The 24,741-nt window shown below is 44.0% G+C and overlaps 1 protein-coding gene and 1 pseudogene across 3 annotated transcripts in view; both read right to left on the bottom strand.

Moving 5' to 3' along the window:
• Arhgef4 (Rho guanine nucleotide exchange factor 4) overlaps positions 1 to 24,741 on the bottom strand; it is a 146,862-nt gene that overhangs the window by 61,197 nt on the left and 60,924 nt on the right. For 2 of the 3 annotated variants that reach the window (XM_057751204.1, XM_057751205.1), the window contains exons 3-4: positions 19,783 to 20,088; positions 4,916 to 5,045 (exon numbers count right to left, since the gene is read on the bottom strand). In XM_057751204.1, the coding sequence (XP_057607187.1) occupies positions 4,916 to 5,045; positions 19,783 to 20,088 (436 nt within the window). The remainder of the gene's footprint in view (positions 1 to 4,915; positions 5,046 to 19,782; positions 20,089 to 24,741) is intronic. The other variant, XM_057751206.1, reaches the window with a different exon arrangement.
• Positions 10,964 to 13,357, bottom strand: LOC130861961 (alpha-endosulfine-like; annotated as a pseudogene).

Here is a 24,741-nt window from a genome sequence, read left to right as displayed (position 1 = left end):
TTGATAACTTCATTCCATGAGCTAGAGTCCCTGATTGAATAAAGAGGAAGATACAGCCTGAGTGCCAGCCATCATTGCTCTCCGTTTCCTTACTGGATACACTGTGTCCACTGCCTCACACTCTGGCCGCCATGCCCTCCCCATCGTGATGAACTGCACCCTTGAACCGTGACCTAAACAAGCTCTTCCTTGATCTGTTCCTCACCAGGCATTTTGTCACAGAATAAAGAAGTAACCAATCTTAAATGTGCAACACCTGAAATATTGTCTGGCACTTAATAAACATACATTAGGCATGTTCCATGGAATGTCCACACAATATTACCTAACATGTACTATTATTATCCATGTATTACAATTAAATTTAAATGAAATGGGGAATAGGCAAAGGTCATGTTCCCAGGGAGCGACGGAATGGTCCTACGGCTTCTCACCCTTACTTGGACCATTGTGTAACTATTATTTCTCTTCTTTTTCCCTTGGAGGATTCCCAGACACTGGAATACAATTTGCCACCACAGGCAAGTGTTACTGTGAACCTACTGTGTGCAGCACAAAACACAGCTGCTGGGCTATGATAAGAAGTTGAAGGCATGGACTTAGACAAGATGTGACAAGCGTTGCCATCCAGTTTATCTCCTCTGAGCCCCTCACTGACAGGCTGTAAAAACAGGAGACTGGAGCCAATTTTAGGGCAGCAAGCGAGAGTAACTTATAAACACCTTTACAGCCTCTGGAGTGGTAGTCAGGCAATAGAAATAAAGAAAACAAATTCAAGAATATCAGTTGACAATTCAGTAAGGGAGGTGGAGTCGGTGGCATTTCTGGCTCCAAGATTTTTCTGCCTGAGGGGGAAAAGCTGGCTACATAACAGCTCCATGCTTCTTCCCAAAGGGACAGATCACATTTGTAACAGAGCATAAAGAAGTATAAGCTTAAAGGTGCCTTCAAGAACAGTAGAGGTTTTATGAAGGGAATGGGTCGGAGGGAGGGGATTCAAGGATGCAATGAGTTGGCCTAAACTAATCCTACTAGAGGGAATCAGATAAAGACAGCTAAAATGTTCCGTCTAGAGTCAAATGCCAAATCCTAATCTGAGAACACATTCTTACAAACAAACCAGAGTTTGATTGGATTACTTAAATGATATTGTCTTTCAGGAACAATACTGAAAATAATAAAGCAGTCAGCTGCCACTTAGCACAGTTTAATAATGTGGTCAAGTCTGAGAAGAGGGAGAAGAAAGCCCCAGCAAAGCCACTGTCATCTGGTAACTGGGCACATGAGAACGGCACCTGCGGAGCCTGAGAGGCTTCGTGCTGTGGAAAGTGAAAGGTCCCTAAAACAATTGCCTAGTTATTAAGCAAGGAAATGACAGTATCAGGTCTAGTCAGAGAGCAGTGCTCAGCATTGATACAATACACTTCTTAAAATACTCCGTTTCTAACAACAACAACAAAAATGAAACATGTGAAGGAAGAGGAACATAGGACCCTACTGAGGATGAAGCACCCAGACCACTGATGCTTCATGTCAGAATGCTCACATATCATTTGCCACCACCACACACAACAAAAACCATGCAGCCATTGTAAGTCTGTCCACAGAGCCAAAGGAAACCATAGTTAACAGAAGACAGCATTGTGCTGCACTGATGGTCAAACAGAAACAGGGTTAGCAGAACCACATGAGGTTAAGTACAAACAATGAATTTACAAGGAGACTCAATAAGGAGTCTAACCTGCAAGAAAGCTCCACTGGCTGCTGAGAAAAACGTGTACACTGCAGATGTGGGCGGGAATATTCTGTGGGTGTCTTCTAAGTCATGTGACCTGTGGCGCAGAGTCATTCTGAAGGTTCTTAGCTGACCCTTTTGTCTGGATGGTTCATTGATTGGTGAGAGGTGGATATTGATTACCTATGAGGATTGTATCTGGATATATTTTAGACATTTGTGTATAATGGCATTTGATTTATAATACTGACTGCACCAATGCGCCGTGTGTATGTGTACTTAACAATTGTTATATCATCGTGGTGGATTGATTCTCTTGTCATATGTGATGATGACCTGTGTCCCTTCTGACTACTTTCAGTTTGATGACCACTATGTCAGATATGAGTATAGATACTCATTTTTTTTAATTGTTGCTGTATTGCTACTGGCCAAGAATCCAGTGGTAGAGAAGGATAAGCAAATGGCAGAGTTTCACCTGCTAAGGCCATTGAGGTGGCAGTCAAGAAAGTGCTCATTGTGCAAGCGAGAGGACCTGAGTTCAACCCCCAGCCCATAGAGAAAGCTGGGCATCAGACATGTGTTTGAAGTCTCAGAACGAGGGAGGCAATGACAGGCAGAACTCTGGGGCTTACTGACCAGCCAGCCTTACTTCAGTGGTGAGTTCCAGTTCTCAGCGAGAGCGCCAGTCTTTAAATACAAGGTGGACAGCAGACAAAAAAACAATACTCAAGGTTGATGTCCACATGGATGCACTTTCATACCCACATCCATGTGCACTAGATGTGCACAGCACATGCACACATGCATGCATGTGCATGAAGATTTTGGAGAAACAGCTGTGAGAAAGAGCAGCCTTTCTCATCAGACGATCCATCGTCAAAGCTGGCCCTGACCCTTGAGCTCATCCCCTTCTTATAACCTGAAACCTTCACAATTGACAGGTATTTCAGAGCATTGTTTGAAATCATTGGCAGATAAATTTGTGCAGAGTTAAAATAAAGCCGCTCTCACGTGGGTCCCTACCTTGAGGACACACCAAAATAATAATTGTCGAGGTTGGAGAGATGGCTCAGCTGTTAAGAGCACTAGATGCTCTTCCAAAGAACCCAGGTTTGGTTCCCAGCACTCACAGGCAGCTCACAACTATCTTTAGACTCAGCATCCAACACTCTCTTCTGGCCTCCAGTACACTGGGCACACACATGGTGCACAGACATACATGGGGACAACACAGCCATACACATAAATCAATTAATTAAAAAATAATCATCATAATGAAGATGATAGCAAGGGCAATTGCTTTGTAAGCAGAGCTAGAGCTGGCTACACTTTCTGTTGGGTGAGAATTTAGAGATACACCCCGATTCTATCTCGGTTGTCACAAAGGGGTGATAGTTCCAGCCACCTTGTCTTACAGTTGATGTAGGAGAGCCTTGGATCTCAGGATTCAGCTTAGCTAAGCTTCCTTTTCTTCCCTCAATTATTGCTGCTCCAGTTCTTGCTTTTCTGCCCTCCAAACCACTCACATTTAACTTCTTTTGATCTTTTCCCTACTCGGTTCTGGTGGGAGAATTTGCTTCATCTCCTTTCCCCTTTCCCTGGTCTTATCTGTCCTCTGCCCTCACAGGACTTGTAAGTCACGTCTCTCACTTTCTTAGATGTGTTCCGGTGCCCTCCTGGAGCTTAAGGATTTTCTCCAATTCATGGATTTTCAGTTGATTTTCAAATGCATCCAGACAGGTTTACTTTTTTTATTGGCTTAGGGCTCACCAGGCAGGCTAGGCTGGCTGGCCAGTGAGCACCACTGTTTCTGCCTCCCCGGTGTAGGGATTACATGTGTGCGCAACCACATCAGCCTTTTCATCTGGGTTCTGGGGATCAAACTCAGGTCTGCACTTGAGTACTTTACTGACCGTCTCCATATCCCCCACTTCCACAGTTTTCTGAGTGATTCCATCACTTCACAGAGGGACCATAGGAGAAAGTGGCTTTTCCTTGAAAGCCATTATTTCAGCAGATAGCAGATGCTTTCTTGTGACTTGGATTGTTGTTAGTTTGTGTCTGCAGTCACAGCAGGCCCCTTTGCTGAAAGAAGGCCCAAACCTTGCCAGAGACCAGGGCCCAGCATGCACACATTGCATTGTGAGCTCAAGACCCAGGCCTGTTGAGGCAGCTGTGTGTTCCTGTAGACAAATGCTACTTTTAGGGTGGACCACCCTTCACCCTCAATGGCCTTGACTAACAGCCTGGGTGCCTCCCGCCCCTGCCACACCTGGCAAAAGGGAATGTATTGTTTTTCAAGTGTTTTTGGTTTTGAGGTTTTTTTTTTTTGTTGTTGTTTGTTTTTTTTGTTTGTTTTTTGTTTTTTTATTCTGTTTAGGGCTTTGCCCTGGTTGACCCATCTTACAAACCTGCCTCCCTGGCAGCTAGCTGAATGTTCCTGATTGCGCATACATAACACACACCTGCCTAGGAATACAGTCTCTAAATCTGTCTGTCAGGGAGCATCACTCAGCACCCAGCCCCTACCTCCAGATATGGCTAAGGAAAATGACACCTGTGCTGGAAGAGGTGACGCCTGGCTCATTTGGGGCACTCTGCCCCTCTGCATGATTTGGCCCTTTTGTGAACAAATATATAATATGATGCTGTTTAGTTTGGGGAAAGGAATCAAGAGGCCGCCAAGGTAAAACTCAAGGAAGGGAGGCGCCGCTGGCTAGATCTGAGACAGCAAACCACGTGGGTTGTCTCTACAACCATTTACTGCAGACGCTCATCAACCACATGGCATGGAATACCCTCTTCCTCTGAGGCCTGTGAGAAGTGACCCTTGCTCTGCTGCATAGGCTTGAGCTCTCCTCACAGCTCCCACCATGCTGTTCCCTGATGTTAATTACTCTTTGAACACATATCTTACCCCAAAGAGCAAATCATTGCCCTCTTGAGATCAAATCTGAGACCTTTCAGAGCCAGGCCTGGGGACTCAAGCATAGCACCTGCCCAATGTTGACCATGCCCCTTCTTTGGATACCAGGAAGTCCTTGATCATTGAAGGGGTGGGACAACTGTCAATTCCTCTCACCTTTGGGCTGCTTCTCTCTGACAAGTAGACATAGCACTCACCCTGTTCTTGACATCACACCCAGGGATATAACAAAAGAAAGACATAAAGCTCACCGGTATCAGACGTGAGCTCCGGCCAGCCTGTGCAGTCCAGTCCCACTGGGGCACTCTGGGAGAGCAGGTGGCTTCTTCTTCTAGGGAGGTGCAGAGATTCTGGCGAGGTGGTGAGTGTCTTCTTCCAGCACTGGGGTAGGAGGCAAGAGGCAGAAGGCAAATGAAGAAACAGACCACAGGCTATTAATGCCCATTCTTAACTTCTCTAGTTGCCGAGACTCTTTCCGGGCAGCATCCACAGCCGGAGTGCACACTACCCCAGGAGGTACGGTTTATACCAAAATCCATGAGGGAGGTGACTCCCAGAGTCTGCAGAGTGTGAGGTCTGCAAGCCCTGGTGGGACAGATTGCCACTGTGTGGAGTAAGGTCTGCAGAGGAGGCTTCGGGCACCACCCCTGCAGGCTGGGCAGCCAGACAGCCTTATAGTTTTCCCCAAAAAATGTTAATTTACTGAAAACTTATTGTTTGGAGGGAAGTTTAATAAAATGCAATTCATAAGGTCGGTGAAACGGCTCAGTGGGTGTCTCAGTAGCATTGCAGGTGCCTGTAGACCTGGTCTGACATAAGAAACAGCCAGTCAAGGCCAGCAAAAGCATGTGGTCTGAACTTAACTGGGTCAGTTACCAGAATGAGGCCAGAGTCCCCTAGCACAGGACTTGCGAAATTGACTTCCAACTTGACAGGATCTAGAACCACCTTGGAGATAATCTCTGGGCATGTCTGTGCAGGTTGGAAGAACCACCCTAAATGCAGCCATCCTATGGCTTGGGGCCCCATTCTGAGTTAAAAGGAGGAAGCAAGCTGAGCATTTATTTCTCTCTGCTTCTTCACTGTAGGCACACTATGACCTAATGCACGTTGTCATGTCTCCCCCTCCATAGTGAATTTCTTCTCCAATTCTTAAGTTGAAACAAATTCTTCTCCCTCAAATTGCTTTTATCAGGCATTTGGTCAGAGTGGTCCTAGAGGAGAATGAAAAGCCTGATGCCGAAAACTGTCAAGAGCTAATAGCTAACGCCATAAAAATCACTGTGGTGGTTCCTCGGGAGGCTGGGAATAGATCTACCTCAAGACCCAGATATATGACTCTTGGGCATCTACCCAAAGAACTCTCCATCCTACTACAGAGATACTTGCTCATCCATGTTCAGTGTTGCTCTATTCAGAACAGTCAGAAAATTAGAAATAGCCTAGTATCTGTTAATGGGTGAATAGATAAGGAAAATGTAGTACATTTATACAATGAAATACCACTCAACTTTTTTTAAAAAACATGAAATTCTCAGGTAAATTAATAGAACTAGAAAAAAAAATCATCCTAAGTGAGGTAACCCATACCCCCAAATATAATATGTTTGGGATTTTTATTTTTTTTAACCTTGCTGGCTTTTTGTATATTATGGTTTTCATTTTGAAGGTTTCTTTTGGGGAGTTGTGTGTTTGGGTGCATTTCTTATGCTTTCTTCGTTTTTGTTTGTTATATTTGTTCCTTTTGTTTTATTCTTGGTTGTTTGTCTTTTATATCTACATGTTCTCTTAGGAGAGAGAGAAAGAAGGCATGGAATTGGGGAGAATCTAGAGGAAACAAGACAGGGGAAATGATGATCAGAATACATTGTAAAATAACTATTTTCAATAAAAATAGAGTAAGAAGAACATATGGTAAACACACACACACACACACGCAAAGAAATAATAGCTAAAAAAATCTTCCCAGATGGGATAAAAGATATTGACATACAAACACAGGGCTCAGAAAAGTTCAAATAAGAAATACCAGCCTGAGGTGGGTGGATCTCTGTGAGTTCGAGGCCAGCCTGGTCTAGAAGAGCTAGTTCCAGGACAGGAACCAAAAGCTACAGAGAAATCCTTGTCTCAAAAATCCAAAAAAAAGAAAAAGAAAAAAAAAAAAAAGAAATACCAGCCTGTCTGTTCCAAGGAGCACTGTAAACAGTTTTGGAGATTTATTGATTTATGATTTTGTGTGTGTGTGTGTGTGTGTGTGTGCCTGTGTGAAATTATATGCACACAGATGTCTGAGTAATTCAGAAGAGTACACTGGATGACCTAGACCTGAAGTTACACAGTTGTAAGCTGCCTTATTTGGGTGCTGGGAACCAAACCCAGGTCCTCTGCAAGAGCAGCCAGTGCTCTTAACCACTGAGCCATTTCTCCAGCCCTTAAATAAGCAGCTTGGTAAACTAAAGACAAAGACTTTTGAAACCAGCTAGAGGTCAACCAAACACAAAGCAATAACCACTCTACTGATGATGAAATCTTCCTTGAAGGCAGGTTAACAACTGCCTTTATAATTGAGTCTCAGGGGCATTTCTCTAGGTTCCACTTCCTCTCTTCCTTGAAAATGGACTCCCAGAGGGTATTTCATCTCTAGCATCAGTGAAGCTCATTCCCTTCATTTTTAGTCTCGCAGCTCCTGAGCTTTCTAGACTCATCTATGTGGATGAACCAGAAGTACCACTGAGTCAATGAATTCAAAACTGAACTTCAATTCTAATCCTGGTCCACATCCCAGGTACAAGATGATGTTGTCTCTTCAAATATTATCTGCTTAAGTTCTGATGCCACTATGCTGGTTTAAGGTGGAAGGTGACTAGGTCAGCAGAGTGGAATCATCTTGGATGAATCAGGATTACTATAAGAAGAGGCTCAGAGAGTTAGCTATACGATGAGAGTTCAGCTACCTGCAGCCCAAAAGAGGATGCTCACAGGAGTCCAACTATGCTGGTGGGCAGAAGCTTTCTCTCTGTAGGGAGGGTGGGGACAAGCCTCTGGTGCAACGACAGGCTGCTCACAAATGTTGCAGTGAGTACAGGCTGGGGTTTTAAAGGAAGAGCTAAAATGACCAAGTCTAGAACACCGAGGAAGATTCATCTGGGCTTGTAGCTAGGTATGAGGTAACCAGGATAAATGGAGAAGAGGAGGCATAAAGTTCTGAGCCAGTAACATCAGGCTAGCTGCCCCCACCAAGGCCCTTGAAGAGCACATGTCAGGTACTACTGTCCTTCCTTTCTTCCTGTCTACCAATAAAATGTTTATTGTCTTTTTTATATACCCATGGAAAACAAGAAAAAATATTTTTGATGCAGAATCTCTCCTTGTAGCCCTGGCTGTCCTGGAACTCTCCACCTGCTGGGAGTGAAGGTATGTGTCACTATGCCCAGATTGAAAAATAAACAAAACAATTCCTTACACATCATAAAACTGGAGATTTCAGGGGAGGGGATGAGATGCTTCTTTGAGGCCATGCACTTGCAGGAGCGGAGTCCAAGCCAGAACAGCAGTGGGGTAGTGACTGGGTAGAAACCAGGGTCATACCACACCCTGCCTTAGACAGGTCTTAATAATCTGGATTTAATGAAATGCATTTGGGTTTTGAAATGACCCATGTTTGCTAAGAAGCAGGTGCAAATACACAATGGAGTTTGGTTCTTCATTTTCTTAGTGTTGACAAGTGAGAAGAACAGTTGGATTTTCTTAGTCCTCATGTATGTTTGCATACATGTGTTTGTGTGTGTTGTTAACTGGATTGGACCTAGAACCTACTGCATGTTAGGCAAATTCTCCACCACTTAGCTATAACCCCAGCCTTCTTTTTACTTTTTATTTTGAGACAGAATTTCACTAAGTTGCCAAGGCTAGCCTTGAACTCACTCTGAAGCCCAGGCTGACCTTGCTCTATACCAATCCTTCTGCCTTAGCTTTCTTATTCACTGGGATTACAAGCCAACCTGGTTTCCCTATTCCTCCTGTTCCTTTCCTAGAATGCAGACTCATCATGACAATCTTGAAGACACAGACTTGACCAATAGAGAAGATAGCACAGACAAATGGAACAAGTGCAGAATCCGAGATCAAAGGTAAAGACAGTGTACAGAATTATATATACATTCAAATATATAACAACATGCCTTATCCATGTAAAACATGGCTGGGACATTGAAGAAATCATGCAGCAGTGTTAGGCATTAGCCCCTTCCCACATGCACTTTAGATTAAAGATGACAATGTGAGGAAATGGGAAGAAGAAATTATAAAATTTTAAACAAATGAAACACAAAGGTTTTGGGGGCCAGGGACCCAGCACTCTCTCTCCCTTCCTTGCCAGTCTTCTCGTACACAATCTGCATGTCAGCCTAGAACTCAGGGGTCCAGTGCTCTCTCTCCCTTCCTCACTAATCTTTTCCTTCCCAGTCATCTGAACGGCAGTCTAGAGTTGCGTAGATGGTCAGGGAATAAGAACATTTACACAGTCCTCCCTCTGACACAAACATCAGTAAACCTGCCAGTCATGCTAACTGCGTTGAGATCTGTGCACTGAAAGGGGGAGAGAGACCGCAGCATCTTGAGCGGTTCTCACCCTGGCTCTCCCCGCCATTAACTAGAAGGTGACATTCATTAAGATCCATGACGACCTGCTGGACAATGAGATTAAAGATTCGGGCCACCCAAACCACCTTGTCTTGTGTTTGTTCTTCAGTCGGCACTGGACTAGAACTGGGTGAGCAATGCCCCGAAAGATAGACTTCTCCATCGTCCTTCCCTAGCCCCCTCCCCAACCTCCCCCGCAACGAATCCACTGCCACAAGCCTTCTGCTGCAGCTACGCAGTCACACTCTGCCCTCGGGACCTTTCTTCCTCGCTCCCTAACAATATGCCTAGCATCTGATTACATCCGAAGCAGCCTCCACGTGGGCATGACCGAACCTGTTTCCTCGGTCCCATCCACTCTGATGTCAGAGCAACTTTGCAGCAGCCAGGACCTCACTGAAGACCCAGGAAAGAGGGTGCAGTCTAGAAACTTCCGTGTCTATCTTCTTCAGCCCCACCCCCATCCCGGGAAGATTACCCTGTATATGCAATTCTGTTGCCTGTATGTATGAACATCAAGCCCCAAACTCTCTCCCTTTATACTCCATATATTCCTGGTTTTACAGAGTGGAGGCTTGACCATGGGCCTTCCTCACTTTTGATTTCATGTGAACAGCATAGTTATAAGCAGGGATAGAATTTTTGAGTCAGAATTTGCAACTGCACGTTTAATTCTGTTTTAGAATCCAGAGAAGCTAGTGACCCTACCAAGGTATATACATCATCACTGATAAGACTGAGTGGAACCAGAGCCCAAATACTTTGACTCCTAAACCAGTGCTCTTCCCCCATAGTACTTCCAAAAGCAACGCATGGGGAGAGAGAAGGCATCCATTTTTCGTGAACAATGTCCATCAAACTTTACAGCCCTTGATAACCAGTAGTTAGAGGTAGTTAGCAAAGGTTATCGAGAGCCCTGTAGGCAAGCAAATCTTTTTCCTTTATGAACAAATCCTTTCTTACTGCCCCCCTTGATGGAGGAAGGTCATTGGTTAATTAATAAAGAAACTGCTTGGCCTCATAGGTTAGAACATAGGTGGGTGGAGTAAACAGAACAGAATGCTGGGAGGAAGAGGAAGTGAGCTCAGATGCAGGGCAGCTCCTCTCAGAGCCAGAAGCGATGCTGCTCCTCTCTGGGGCAGACGCGATGAAGCTCACCCATGATGGACATAGGCTAGAATCTTCCTGGTAAGCGCACCTCAAGGTGCTACACACATTAATAGAAATGGGCCAGGCAGTGTTTAAAAGAATACAGTTTGTGTGTTATTTCGGGTTTAAAGCTAGCCGGTGGCCAGGAGCCGGGAGGCGGAACACAGCCCGTAGCTCCCACAACTCCCCCCCCCCATGATAAAGCACAGTGGCCTAAGATGCACATAGAGTGTGTCTCTCATTCTGTCTTTCCCAACATGTCATCCTCAGCCTTGGGACACTGAAACCGCCAACTCTGCTCCAAGACTCAAGACTGTCCAAGGAATTTCTCCTCCCGAAGGAGATCTCACATCTTACGTTTCTCACCACAGAAAAAGCTGCAGCATTACTGGGTCCTGATCGTCTATTTCTGGGTCCCTACCTGAGGGTGTGTAAGTTTTAGTGTCACTCAAGAAATGACCTTAGAGAGCCTCCCCAGCTGGCAAGGTGACTAGATGCCTGGTCTCTGCCTAAAATATATAAAAATCCAGACTGGGAGGAAGAAGGGGCTCACGGTACCCTGCAAGCTTGCTGGTGGCAAGGTGGCAGGGTTTTCTATGGGGCAAAGCCTATGGGGTGGGGATGTGCCGACAGTCGCCAGGTTCTTGTCTGGTCCTGTCCTTGGCAGCTGCTGCTTCTCCACGGCTTTGGTCATGTTGTAGTCTCCCAAGTCTAAGCACATTCATCTGTTCTGAAGTTTCTTCAGGAGGGGGTTGGAGCCGCTGGGCTTTTGTCCTAGGCTTGGATATTTGGCCGTTTATCTCTGCCTCCTCAGCACTCTCAGGGAGAACACCTTCTTTCTCCTGTGAGGCCTGTGTCTCCTTGCCAATCTTCTCTGCAGGGTTATCTTGTTATTTCTAGGGCATGGCAGGATCGGGACTATGGAGTTTAGGGCCTAGGAAGTCAGTTGAGAAAGAGAGAGAGAAAGGGAGCGGGGAGAGAGGGAGAGAGGGAGGGAGGATGTGGGAACAGTCTTAGCGGCTGCTTCCTCTCCTACCACTACGGTGGCTCAGTCCACATTGTCTTTCCTTGTATTCTTGCTTCTAATGCAGCTAACGTCAACTGACCAGGATATCGTGAAACAAGATTCCTCTGCCTAGGAGACCATTCCAGACCACCCCAGAGACAAGGCGTTAAATATGATGTAACCAAGAACAGCTTCTTTTGGTAACCACCAAGAACAAAGAGCGCTTAGTACAATTAACAGCACTCAAGACACCTGCAGGCCAGAAGGGAGCGACTCTGGCCAAGAGACTTAACAGCTAGCAGACAGTCGAGGCCAATAGCTAATAAAGTCAGAGATGGACAGGGAAAGTGATCACAATTGTCCCCCTGGCTGGTGGAAGATGCATAGTGTGTGTTGGCCCTGTGTTGGCTTGGCCCACAAGAATGAGCCAATCTCAAGGTCTCTGCCACGGCCCTATAAAAGTCCTCGGGCACAGAAGCTCAGTGGTTGTTTCTATCTCCCTTCCCTCAGGAGTTCCTCTCCCTTTCCTTTTATCTCTCACCTTTACTCAAGTCTCCCTTCCTGTGATTGTCTTTAATAAAGCCCACTTCTGCTTAGCATACACCATGAGAATCCATGCCTTCAATCTCTGTTGGTGTGAGACCGTGAACTTGAAGCTACTTGTCTTAAGTCAAATTTTGATAACCTTGAGTATTTAGCATCCTAGATCTTCAAGCTGTGCACAACCGTGCCATGAAAGGACCCATCATACAAAAAGACTGGGTATCCCTGGCACTCTGGGTTTAGATTTCCAGCCTCCAGAGATAACTGCCTATGGTGGTTTGAACGAGAATGCCCCCTATGCTTAGTGCCCCAGTTGAGCTATTTGGATGTATGGGCTTGTTGGAATGGATGTGCCGTTGGAGGTGTGTCACTGTGTGTGTGTCTGCTGCCTGTGGAATAGGATAAAAACCCCTTTGCTATTGTTTTTCCATTGTCATGCCTATCTGCCTTCTGCCATGATGATCATGGACTAACCCTCTTAAACTGTAAGCAAGCCCCCAACAGATGCTTTTTGAAGTGAGAGTTGCTTTGGTTCTGTTGTCTCTTCACAGAAATAGAATAGTAACAAAGGCACTGGCTATTGTTAGGAAGCCACACATTCTACAGGCCATTGTGAAGCAGCCCACAGACCACACACCAGGACCTGATATCATTATTCATCTGTTCGACTGAGTCACGCTGGTATCCAAGGACCTGTTAGGTCCTTTTGACCACTCCAATGGCCAAATCATGATCAAGCTCTGAAGGATAATTAGCAAATCCCAGATGGAGATCTTTTAAATACATCTGTGCTCTTCTCAGAGAGAGGTTGTATCATGTGGCAATTAAAATGTGGACTGAGGCCAGATTTTCTTGGTGCAAATCCTACCAGCAGTGCCTTTTTTTTTTTTTTCTTTTGAGACAGGGTTTCTCCGTAGCTTTTTGGTTCCTGTCCTGGAACTAGCTCTTCTAGACCAGGCTGGCCTCGAACTCACAGAGATCCGCCTGCCTCTGCCTCCTGAGTGCTGGGATTAAAGGCGTGCGCCACCACCGCCTGGCCCAGCAGTGTCTCTTATTTCTAGTGTTGAACAGCCATTTTCTTCACTGAAAGTCTCCTGCCTGGAGCAACCTCAAGGTTCAAGAATATGAACGCAAAGTTCTCATTAGTTACGAGGGCATTGCTGCTCCTTCCGCTTTCTCTTCTGTGTTTATCTGCTTACGTGTGTGTGTGCACACACACGTGTGTGTGGAAGCCAGAGGTTGGTGTTAGGTGTGTCCGTCTGTCATTCCTCACTTCATTTGCTGAGGTGACATTGCTTTGCTGATCCTGGAACTCACCGATTGGCTCAATGGAAAGCTCTTTGGATCTGTCCATCTCCGCCTTCCCAGTTCTACAGTTACAGACATGTGTGGCCACATCTGGCTTTCTATGTGGGTGCTGGGGTCTGAATAGGGAGCTTTATGCTTGCTTGACAAAATGTGACTGACTTGGGAGGGGCAGCCCCCATTCAGCACCAGGGCACACAGTTCCTAGGCACAGCTCCTCCTCGTAGCTCTCATAAGCATGTAAGCATGTTCACATTCCTAGGCACAGCTCCTTCATGTAGCAGCAGCTCTTCCACACAACTCTCTCTCTCTCTCTCTCTCTCACACACACACACACACCCTCACACACTTCCACATATTCACACGCTCTTTACTCACCCACTCTCACTCATTCACCCTCACACACTTCTCTCTCTCCACAGCCGCCTTCTCTCAACACCACCACTCCTGCTCTTTTCCTCCCAGCCAAACTCTGGACAGTCATGGGTTACAATCATAGGTTGCAATCATAGGTTACATTTTCCAGGCCCGACCCATTCTCATAACACAAGGTAAGTCACGTAGTTTCTCTTAGGCTACCGATGTCACATTGACCCATGCATGTAGCTCTAAGTTGGTGAGGGTTCCCACACAGCAAACAATTGGCCGAGCCTTGAGCCTGAACTGGGACTATGTGCAAAAAGTCAATTCCTGAGAAAGCTATGTCTAGTAAGGTTGCTTCTATCCTGACCTCGAATTGGCAAAACACCAGGGAAAATGACCTCATGTATTTGTCTCTAGGAGCAACTAGATATTTGTCTCCAGGGGCAACTAGCCTGCTTTGAATTTGTTCTGCAGTCTGAAGTTAGCTGTCTGTGTAAAAAGCTGTCTTTGTGACTGAGAATCCTATGTCAGTCTTAGTAATGAAAGATATTCTAAGTATTATTTATAGTCATCAAAATGAGACACTTAAGCAGAAATCATCTTCCTGACCATCCACAGCTATGTACGTCCAATAGATGGAATATTTACACAAGATAAACACACACAAGTAGTGGGAATACACCCAAAGCTGTTCTTAGGGAGGAAATGAAATGACTCATGAGAGAAATTACAGACAGGAGAAACTGGTTGACCCCACAGCCAGTGACCCCACAGCCTTTCCAGGTAGGGCTCCCCACAGGGAGGGACGTACATCTGGTGGGTCGACCCGCTGAACACTAGGTGTCACCTGCTATATACCCCCAAGGCTCTCTGTGACTTTCCCCCACTGAACTATCTCCCTAGCCCTGTGGGAAAGTTATTTAAAAGTGAAGTTATTAAGTGAGCTACAACGGAATGTGATAGGTTTCTATACACCTGTAGGTGGACCCTGACTGAGGAAGTTCCACTTATAATAGTCCGATAGGGATGTGTGGAAACAGTCTTTGAATTGAATTTGGGTCTTTCCGTGGGCTGGTGGTTGGCAGCACAGTGCTCCCTAGTGGTCACAGGAGAACAGAAGTGCCAGCATTCCCTGTTGCTGTGTGGAGTAAGAGCACAATAGACCTTGGGGGGGGGGGCTTAGTTGCCATTTGAGGTATAAAGGGACTATATCCTGATGACTTCATCTAAGTCAAGAACCATGTGCATTCCCAAGTCCCTGACATCTAACGGGAGGCTCTGACCTCCATCTGAGTTATTATGTTTCTAGTTGTGGGTTATGAGGCCAAACACTGAATTGGTGAGTGCTGAGCTGTTGCTTTGACGGGGAGAGAGCAAGGACCCAGTGAGTTTCTGGTTATTCTTTGGGAGGGACATGTTGGGTGTTGCGAATACCAAGCACCCACTCTCCTGTGAGCTACAGTATCTCCACACATGGCAGTAGTTTTGTGGTTAAGATGCTATTTGTCTTCTTTGGGTTCATTTTGTCAGCATCCTTCTAAAACAAACTGACATCAACACTGAAGATTTAATTTTCCACATAATTGTTGTCCCAATATAATTCTTACTGGGTTTTTAATTTTTCATCTCTGCCCTAACTTTTATTTATTCTTTCAGTCACATAATGAGATGGAAACCTTAAAAACAAACACATCACCCTGGGAATTTGAGAACCATGTATTTGGTTTCTTTTCTCACACACATTTTGGGTTGTGTTTTCTTCTAACACAGATTCTAAGGTGATGCTGGAGACATGGCCCAGCGATTAAGAACACATGGTGTTCTTGCAGAGGACCCGAGTTCAGTTTCCAGCACCCACATCAGGTAGTTAACAAATACCACACACACACACACCACATACTAACATAACTTTAAAATAATAAAAATATTTTGAAATATTTTAAAGTATATATCTGAAAGTTATCCTTGCATATATTTGTGTGATAAAAACTAAAATCAGGTTTTTTTTTATTTTATTTTTTTATTTTTTTTAGTACTGAAGGTGAAACCCTTGCATACACTAGGTGGGCACTCCACCACCAAGTTCTTCCCCACTCCCTCAGGGTCTCACCATCAGCCCCACCTGGCCTGAAATGTCTGAACTTCCTGCTCATCCTCCTGAGTCCTGGAGTACAGGCTTGAGGCACCATGCCCAGGCTGATGTGATGATTTTCAGCAAAATGTAAGATGATTAAATTGAGCTAATTAACCCATCTATCACATCAAACATTTGACATTTTTATGGGAAGAATATTGGGGCTTATTTTTTTTAGCACCACTAGAATGTATGACACTGGAGGCTGGTAAGATGGCTCCACAGGTGAAGGCACCTGTTTCCAAGCCAAAGAGAATGGATTCTTACAAGTTGTCATTGGCCCTCCACACATACACCTTGGCACATGCCTGCATACACTAAAATACATGTAAAAATGTTAAAGCAATGAATGACACTCAATTATTCATTGTGCCGAGCAGGAGATATAAAAATCAAATTCGTTCTTCCTGTGTAACAGGATTTGCCCCTTGGATTATTCCCTCTCCAATCCCTCCAGCCCCTACCCCTGTCCCTTCCTCACTGTCCACCATCATTCTACTCTTGATCTGGATGATTTCAGCTGCTTTGGAATATGTGTATGTGTGAGAACATGTGACATTTGTCTTCAGTGTCTGGCTTACATTGCAACCCTTGATGCAAATGACACAAATCGCTTCCTTTTCAAAGGAACAATATTCCATCGTGTGAATGGACCACATTTTATCTGTTCACGTGTTGATGGACATTCAATGTCTATATCCTTTCTACTATGAGTATTGATGTAATGAATATAATGTAATGCAAATGTCTTAGTGTGCTGATTTTGAGTCTGTAGGTAAATACTAAGAAGTGGGAGGTTTGATTCAGATGATAGTTCTATTTTTAGCTTTTTGAGGAACTTTCATTCAGTGTTTCATGGTGGCTATCCCAATACAATTTTTTACTAACGGTGTGGAAGCCTTCCATTTTCTCCATTCTCACCAGCAACTGCAAGCTTTCAACAACAAAACAGAAAGAAAACAAGTTTCAGTGGGGAGAACCTGAGGCCATGCAGCCCCCAGTGCTCATGGGAAGATAACAGGGTGGCCAAAGTGTCCATCAGGCAGCTTTCCTACAAGTTAATCACAGAATTACTATCCAACCCACAAACTCTACTGCTAAGTGTATACCTCAAAGAACAGAAAACGTGTATTCAAACAAAAACTTGTATATTGTTTCTGTATACTGTTTCTGTATTGTTAACCTTAACAATAGCCAAAAATCGGAACCAGTCCAAATGTCTGTTGCTGAATGAATAAACAGATATCTACACATAATAAACCATTCATATCCATAGGAAGGAATGGAGTCCTGATAGGTGCTAAGACTTGGAAGGACCTTGAAATCACGACATTAATGAAAGAAGCCAGCCACGGTCACGTATCATACAATTCCATTTCCATGAAATAGTCAGGATGGACAGAGTCATAAGAACATAAAAAGCAGATTCATGCTTCCCAGGGAAGAACAGTGGGCACTGATGGCTCAATAAGTATGGGGTTTACTTTTATGATAATAAAAATATCTTGGAAAAAGATACTATGTTTTTAGAAAAGTGGTTGGATTCAGAAAACATAGCGTGGTAACTCAGACTCAGATGGACAATACTGTCCGGCTTTCTCTCATATGTGGATCTTAGCTGTTGATTTATGCGTGTGTTTATTTATGTGGAAGTGAGTGTAGGCAGAGGCCAGGAAATTAGAAAGGGGCCATGGGAGGGGGAGATGGATGTTAAGGGAAGGGGTATGGAAGATGGTGGAGCAAGCGTGATATGAAGATGCTAGGGGAATTCTGAGGCAAAAGGGCACAAGCAGTGGGGAGGGGGCTTCGGGAGAGTGGAGAAGGGGGTCAATCAAAACAAAGTATACTTGAGAATGGCATTGTGGCACCTATTACTTTGCATGTTAGTTCAAAAATAATACTTTCAAAAAGCAAAAGATAAGCCTTAGGTTTAGATCGAGATATACTTGCAAAAACACTATGAGCGAGCTAAGCCGTCTCAGGTGTGTACTTCACAGATACATGGCAACAACTTTATTTTATCAAATGAAAGAAAAGCGGCAAATTGGAAATCGAGAAGGTTTTCTCGTAAAGACTGAAGTTATTTTAAAAATTTTTTGTTGCATTTTATTTATCTTGTGTGGGGAAGTCAGAGGACTTGCAGGAAGCAGTTCTTCCTTCTACAATAGAGGGTCTAGAAGTGAACTCAAGACATCATCAGGCTGAGTGGGAAGTCCTGCTACCACCAGCTGAGCCATCTTGCTGGCCCCATGTGAAGTCATTTTTAATAGGCTGTCAGTTGCATGTAAGCATGCACGGGATCAAATGCTGACCACTGGACAGAGGAGGACTGGGGAGCAGTGTTTTAGAAACCCCGGGGCAGTTCCTGTGGTGTGGTATCTTTTTATACTGCTCTTGCTTGGTCCAGGTGTCCCTCAAATGTTTGTTTGTTAAAAGGCTTGGTGGTCCTTGGCGTGGAAAGAACGGAAACCTTCAAGAGTGAGAGAAGTCGGAAGATTTTATGCAATGAGTACCTGCAAAATGGAATATGGGGCCCCTATCTCTTTCTACCTCTTCTTTTCTGTTTTATTTTTCAGAATCTGTATGTACTTTTTCTTTTTTTATTGATTTTATTGAGTTATACATTTTTTCCCTGCTCCCTTTCCTGCCTCTCCCCTCCCCTTCAACCCTCTCCCAATTTACTCAGGAGATCTTGTATTTTTCTACTTCCCATGTAGATTATATCTATGTAAGTCTCACTTAGCGTCCTCATTGTTGTCTAGGTTCTCTGGGATTGTGATTTGTAGGCTGGTTTTCTTTGCTTTACGTTTAAAAACCACTTATGAGTGAGTACATATGATAGTTGTCTTTCTGGGTCTGGGTTACCTCACTCAATATGATGTTTTCTAGATCCATCTATTTGCCTGCAAATTTCAAGACATTATTTTTCTCTGCTGTGTAGTACTTCATTGTGTAAATGTACCACATCTTTATCCATTCTTTGGTTGAGGTTATTTAGGTTGTTTTCAGGTTCTGACTATAACAAATAGTGCTGCTATAAACTTAGTTGAGCACCATGCACAAAACTCAAGTCCAAATGGATCAAAGCCCTCAACAGAAAACCAACCACACTGAGGAAATAAGTGGGAAGTACACTTGAATGCATTGGCACAGGAGACCACTTCCTAAATTTAATCCCAGTAGCACAGACACTGAGAGAAACAATTGATAATGGGACATCCTAAAACTGTAAAGCAAAGGACACAGTCAATAAGACAAAACGGCAGCCTATAGAATGGGAAAAAAATCTTTACCTCTTCTTAGCCGCCATGGGTTCACAGGGTTTCCTCTGTCATGCACACCCACTGTGATATCCCTGAGCCACCACAAACCCAAAGCAATAGGGACTGAGACCCCTGAGGAAATAAACTTTTTTTTATCAGTATGCATATTTGTATTTAGGTGGGTGTGCATGCATACATGTTAGTGTGAGTGCATATGATGTGTGTGTGTGTGTGTGTGTGCAGATGCACATGTGTGTACATGTGTTTAGGGATCCAGAGGACAACAGAGTGTCATTGCCCAAACATTGCCCATCTTGTTTTTTGTGACTGGGTCTCTCACTGGCCAGTGTGGCTATGCTGTCTGGCGGTCAGTGAGCTCCAGGGATCTACCTTTTTCTGCTTCCATGCAGCTGGATCACAAACATGCCACCAAGCCTGTTTTATTTTTCAAAATGCAAGTTTAGGGATTTGAACTCGGGCCCTCAAAGTGCTTTACTGACTGAGATATCTCCCCAGCCCCAACTCTTTTATCTTTATCTATTAATTTATTTCAGGCATTTATGACAGTAATGAGAAGCTAACTAACACATGGTTCATATTGGTCAGCTCCTGTGGCTCAGGGGGTCAAGGGTGACAGTGTCAGTTCAGGATAGAGTCAGAAAATGGCAGGCACCCGGGCCACGTCAGAAGATGCCTGGCCTGTGGCCAGCTTACCTGAGCTTGGTCCACGTGCATGATCCCTGTGCCCATCTTTTTTCTAAGCTGCATCTGCTTCTCCAGCTTCCTCCTCTGAGTCTTTTCTATCCACAGGTCATCCAAGCTGAAATGGGAGTGCCGAGGGGCCCCCCCGAGCTGTGAAGGGCCCTCTCTGGGGACTTGCTCTGTGGAGATGGGGGGTGGGGCCCATGTCACTACTTCAGTGGCAGATACCAGCCGCTGAGTAGGCTCTGCGTAAGAAGTTCTCTGATCACAGGAAGAACTGGCCTTCTTGTCTGGAGGTTTTTCCAGGGTGCTGTAGCTCTAGAGTGCAGAGGAGATGTCATCAGAGATGAGAGCAAGGGTAAAGCAACTGGGGTGCTGTTTCTTCCCCCTCTTAGATATAATATGTTGTTCTGACTTATTTTCAAAGATTACAATGAGATGCTTCATTGTCATTTCGAAAAGTAGTAAGATGAGACAAAAATAAATCTTGTTCCTGTTATAATGCATTTCAAAGGCTTCTGATTCGATCAATGATATCTGTTAAAGTACCCAATGGACTTGGCATGCTCATTAGAAATTCGTGTGTGTCTATGTGTGCTGATCCACACATGCACAGGAATGTGAAGGTCAGAGGTCAACTTCAGGGGTCATTCCTTAGAAGTGGTCACCTCATTTTCTGACACAAGGCCTATTGCTGGAACGTGGGGCTTACTGATTAATCTGGGCTGTTTGGCCCACAAGTCCACTTCCCCAATATTGAGATTCATGTGTACACCATCATGCCTAGCTTTTTGATGGGAGCTCTGGGGACTGAACTCAAGTCGTCACACCTGTGATGAGAGCACTTTCCCGACCGAGTCGTCTGTGTGTCCCAGAGCTCTTGATTCAGTAGGACACATTGTAGACACAGTTCTCACCACCCCACTGCTCTCACTGGCCCAATTTACAGCTAGCACTGAGGCATCATAGCCATCTCAAGATAAAACCCGTCCACAACCGAAGACTAGTTGGACTTTGTGTTCACATTTCCACTGTCTGTTGAAATCAACCCATGATCACTGGGAGAAGAAACTCTTATTCCCATGTTCATGAAAATGAACACATTAAAAATAGTTCAATCAAAAACTCCAAATATAATTGGAGCTACCCTACATAGGGGTTTATGCCTTTTCCAGAAATAATTAGATTACCAAATACAAAACCAAGTATCAGATGAAGGCTGCCTCCCCTCAAGTTGTTAGAGGTGTCCAGAGATCTCCAAACAAAATAGACTACAATCAACATAGCTCATTGCTGCCCACGTGATGTTGAGAGTCTATTGCTGAAGATATCACACATGGTGATCACAGTAGACATGGAAAAGTTAAGTTGGTAGTGACCAGAAGGTCTTCCCTACTGACTAGAAGGTGCTACACAGGTTGCCGGGGAGAAGAGACATCAATGGTCTTATCTGTCAAAATATGCCCATGGGTCAAACCAAAACACATATGTTACAGGGGTAACCAACTGGTTTCTGATTAGATTTGAGATCCACAGCACAGGAGGAAACATGCTTGGTACTGCACATCTGGCCAGAACCTATGACTGGGGAGTTCTCTGGCTATTTACTATTGTTATTTTGCTAAATGGACATAGAATCAAACTGTTCTCTAAATGCATATCTCTCTACTGTAGATTAGCACGGCCCCCAGACCTTATCATATTTCTGTGTCATGGATGGCAGTTAATGCAGAAATATAGCCAGTCAGAGTGCAGAGAGTGTCAGCGGAGAGTTCAGTTACAAACAGAACATCTATGCCACACCCCATGGGTCATGGACCATCACAGAAGAGGGAGTAGAGGTTGGGGAGGACTAGAGACAACCCATATCTTCTGTACAAGACAGGGCCATTGTTCTCATGAACTCATGGCAGCTGTGGTTGCCTGCACAGTTCCTCCACAGGATCAAGCAGGTCAACACCCTGCTATAGAGCAGGAAGAGGCGTCTGAGCCCCGCTCCTGGCTGAGGACCTGTTGACAGTAGATGGCTTACAAGGGAGAGAGAGTTAGTATTCTTTAAGGATATGGCCCCTGACAGGTTGATAACACTCTAGTAGATAGACCTATACTCAGGAGTTTATGAGCAGCACAAACTGGATTCTTTGGATTATTTAAAGAAAAGAAGACTCGAAGTTGGGAGCGATGTGGAGGTTAGGGGAGGATCTGGGAGGAGTTAGAGGAAGGAGGGGGAGGATATGATGAAAATGCATTGTATCAAATTCTCAATGAATTTGTAAGTGTGTCTTAAATTACATAGAGATTAAAGAAAGAACTTCAACTATGGCCCTGGAGAGATTCTGAAGAACACTTGCTGCTCTTGCAAAGGAAAGATTTGGTTGTCAGCACCCACATTGGGGGACGCTCACAAGTGCCTTTACTGTCATCTCTAGGGGGTCCAAAAATCTTTTATGGGCTCACACACACACACACACACATATACATAATTTAGAACTTTTTAACACCCTCCAATTAACTGCCTCAACTCCAGTTTCTGCAGGATGCTGGGAGCACTTGATTTGATGATGTCATCTCTATCTTTGCTATTTATTTCTTTACTTGGGAGCCTCACCAAAGGGAATGAGGGGACGCTCTGCCCTGCCCAGGACTTTTGAAGGGGAGCTGCAGCTGGCTGCCTTAAGGAGTGTCCTCAGCTGGTTTCAGCAGGATGTTTTAAGTTCCTGATTTGACCATGTTACTTTTCTGTTGATATTTATAAAAAAAAAAAACTGGGCAAATACAGCAGACGTCTTTCTGCAGAGAGATTTAATTATGTTTGATTGTGAAGCAAAAATTATTATATTGATGGAATTCTCATTATATATGAAGGAATTATTTCAGACAATTAAAATGTAAACAAGGATAACTGAAGGGATTTAAATGAAGTAAAATTTCTACACTTCATGTCACCTGGTGAAATGCCTCTACTGGGAGACTGCGAGACTGGAAAGACGTATGTACACAACATAATGCCTGGAGCTGTCATTTAAAAACCAAATATACTACATATACATTAAGCTCTGAAAAATATTCGGGTGACCCATAGACCTTCAGAAGAGATCAGAGAAGTGATTATATACACACACACACACATTAAAATGGGGACATAAGTCATGAATAATTAATTTGTGTGTGGTGTATGCATATATGGTATATATACACATGTGGTGTGTATCTCCTCCAACAAGGCTGCCACAACCCTTAATCCTTCTCAAACAAGTCCACTCCCTGGTGACAAAGCATTCAAATATATGGGCCTATGGAGGCCATTCTCATTCAAACCATTGTAGGTAAACATGTAAAATTCTTTAAATACTAGCTAATGTAATTTAACAGTGTATTAAGAATTATATGTCACCGAAGCAGCAACCTCCATGGGAGCAGGTAAGAGGTAGCAACTCCTGAGGGAGCAGGCCTGAACCAGAGACCTCTGCAGGGCCAGGTACTAGTGAGGGACCTCTGAGGGAGCAGGCCTGAACCAGAGACCTCCGCAGGACTGGGCCCAAGCCAGGGACCTCTGTGGGAGCAGGCCCAAGGCAGTAACTTCAGGGGGAGCAGCACCAAGCAAGCAACCTCCATAGGAGCAAACCCTAAAGACCTCCAGGATTTCAAAACAACACCTGGGAGTGCTAAGCAACCTCCAGGAACACAGACTGACCTCCGAGGTGACTGTAACCATGGCCCTGAATGGACCACAAGGAGCAATGATCTGAGTCTTGGATCCACTGGCACCTGGAAGATTGGTCACCAGAGACACAGCCCCAACTACACTAATCAGATGAAAAGATGGGTAGACAAGGTCAGAACACAACACCACAAAGAGCAACATGCTGCCATCAAAAACTAGTGGCTCTGCAATAGCGAAACTTAACACCCAAATATGGATGAAGCAGGAAAAAATGATCTAAAAAATAACTTTAGGAGAATGTTTGAGGCCCTTAAAAGAGGGAATGAAAAATTCCCCCAAAGAAATGGAGGAAAAAACAAGAAATCAATAAACTCCTTAAAGAAAACTAAGAAAAAATAATCAAACAGATGAAAGAAAAAATTCAAGACTTGAAAACCAAAATAGAGACAATAAAGAAAAAAAAAACCGAGGGAATTCTGGAAATGGAAAATATGAGAGAAGGAACAGAAACCACAAATACAAACATAAACAGTAGAATACAAGAGATGGAAGAGAGAATCTCCAGTGCTGAAGATACAATAGAGAAAATAGACTTATTGGTCAAAGAAAACATTAAATCTAACAAAACCTTAACACAAATTATCCAGGAAATATGAGACAACGTGAAAAGACCAAACTTAAGAATAACAGGGATAGAAGTCCAACTCAAAAGCACAGAAAATATATTCAACAAAATCATAGAAGAAAACTTTCCTAACCTAAAGAAAGATGTGCATATGAAGATACAAGAAGCTTACAGAACACCAAACAGAATGAATAAAAAATAATCCCCTCGACACCTAATAATCAAAACACTAAACACACAGAATAAAGAAAGACTATTAAGAACTACAAAGAAAAATGCCAAGTAACATATAAAGGCAAGCCTATAAGAATTACACCTGACTTCTCAATGGAAATAATGAAAGCCAGAAGGTCCTGGTCAAGAATTACGCAGACATTAAGAGACCACAGATGCCAGCCCATACTACTCTACCCAGCAAAACTTTCAATCACCATAGATGGACAAAACAAGATATTCCATGACAGATCAGATTTAACCAATATCTAGCCACAAGGAGCCATACACAAAGTACTAGAAGGAAAACTCTAACCCAAGAAGTTAGCTACATCCATAAAAACACAGATAATACATCATCTTACAAGCAGCAAGTCCCAAAGAAGGGAAAACCATACACTATAATATCACCAATAATGAAAACTAAAATAACAGGAACTAGCAATCACTGGTCATTAATATCCCTTAA

Source organism: Chionomys nivalis, chromosome 19, assembly GCF_950005125.1.
Source record: "Chionomys nivalis chromosome 19, mChiNiv1.1, whole genome shotgun sequence".
NCBI classification, from domain to species: Eukaryota; Metazoa; Chordata; class Mammalia; order Rodentia; family Cricetidae; genus Chionomys; species Chionomys nivalis.
The sequence above is the reverse complement of the archived record's forward strand: the minus strand, read 5'-3'. Positions and strand labels throughout refer to the sequence as shown.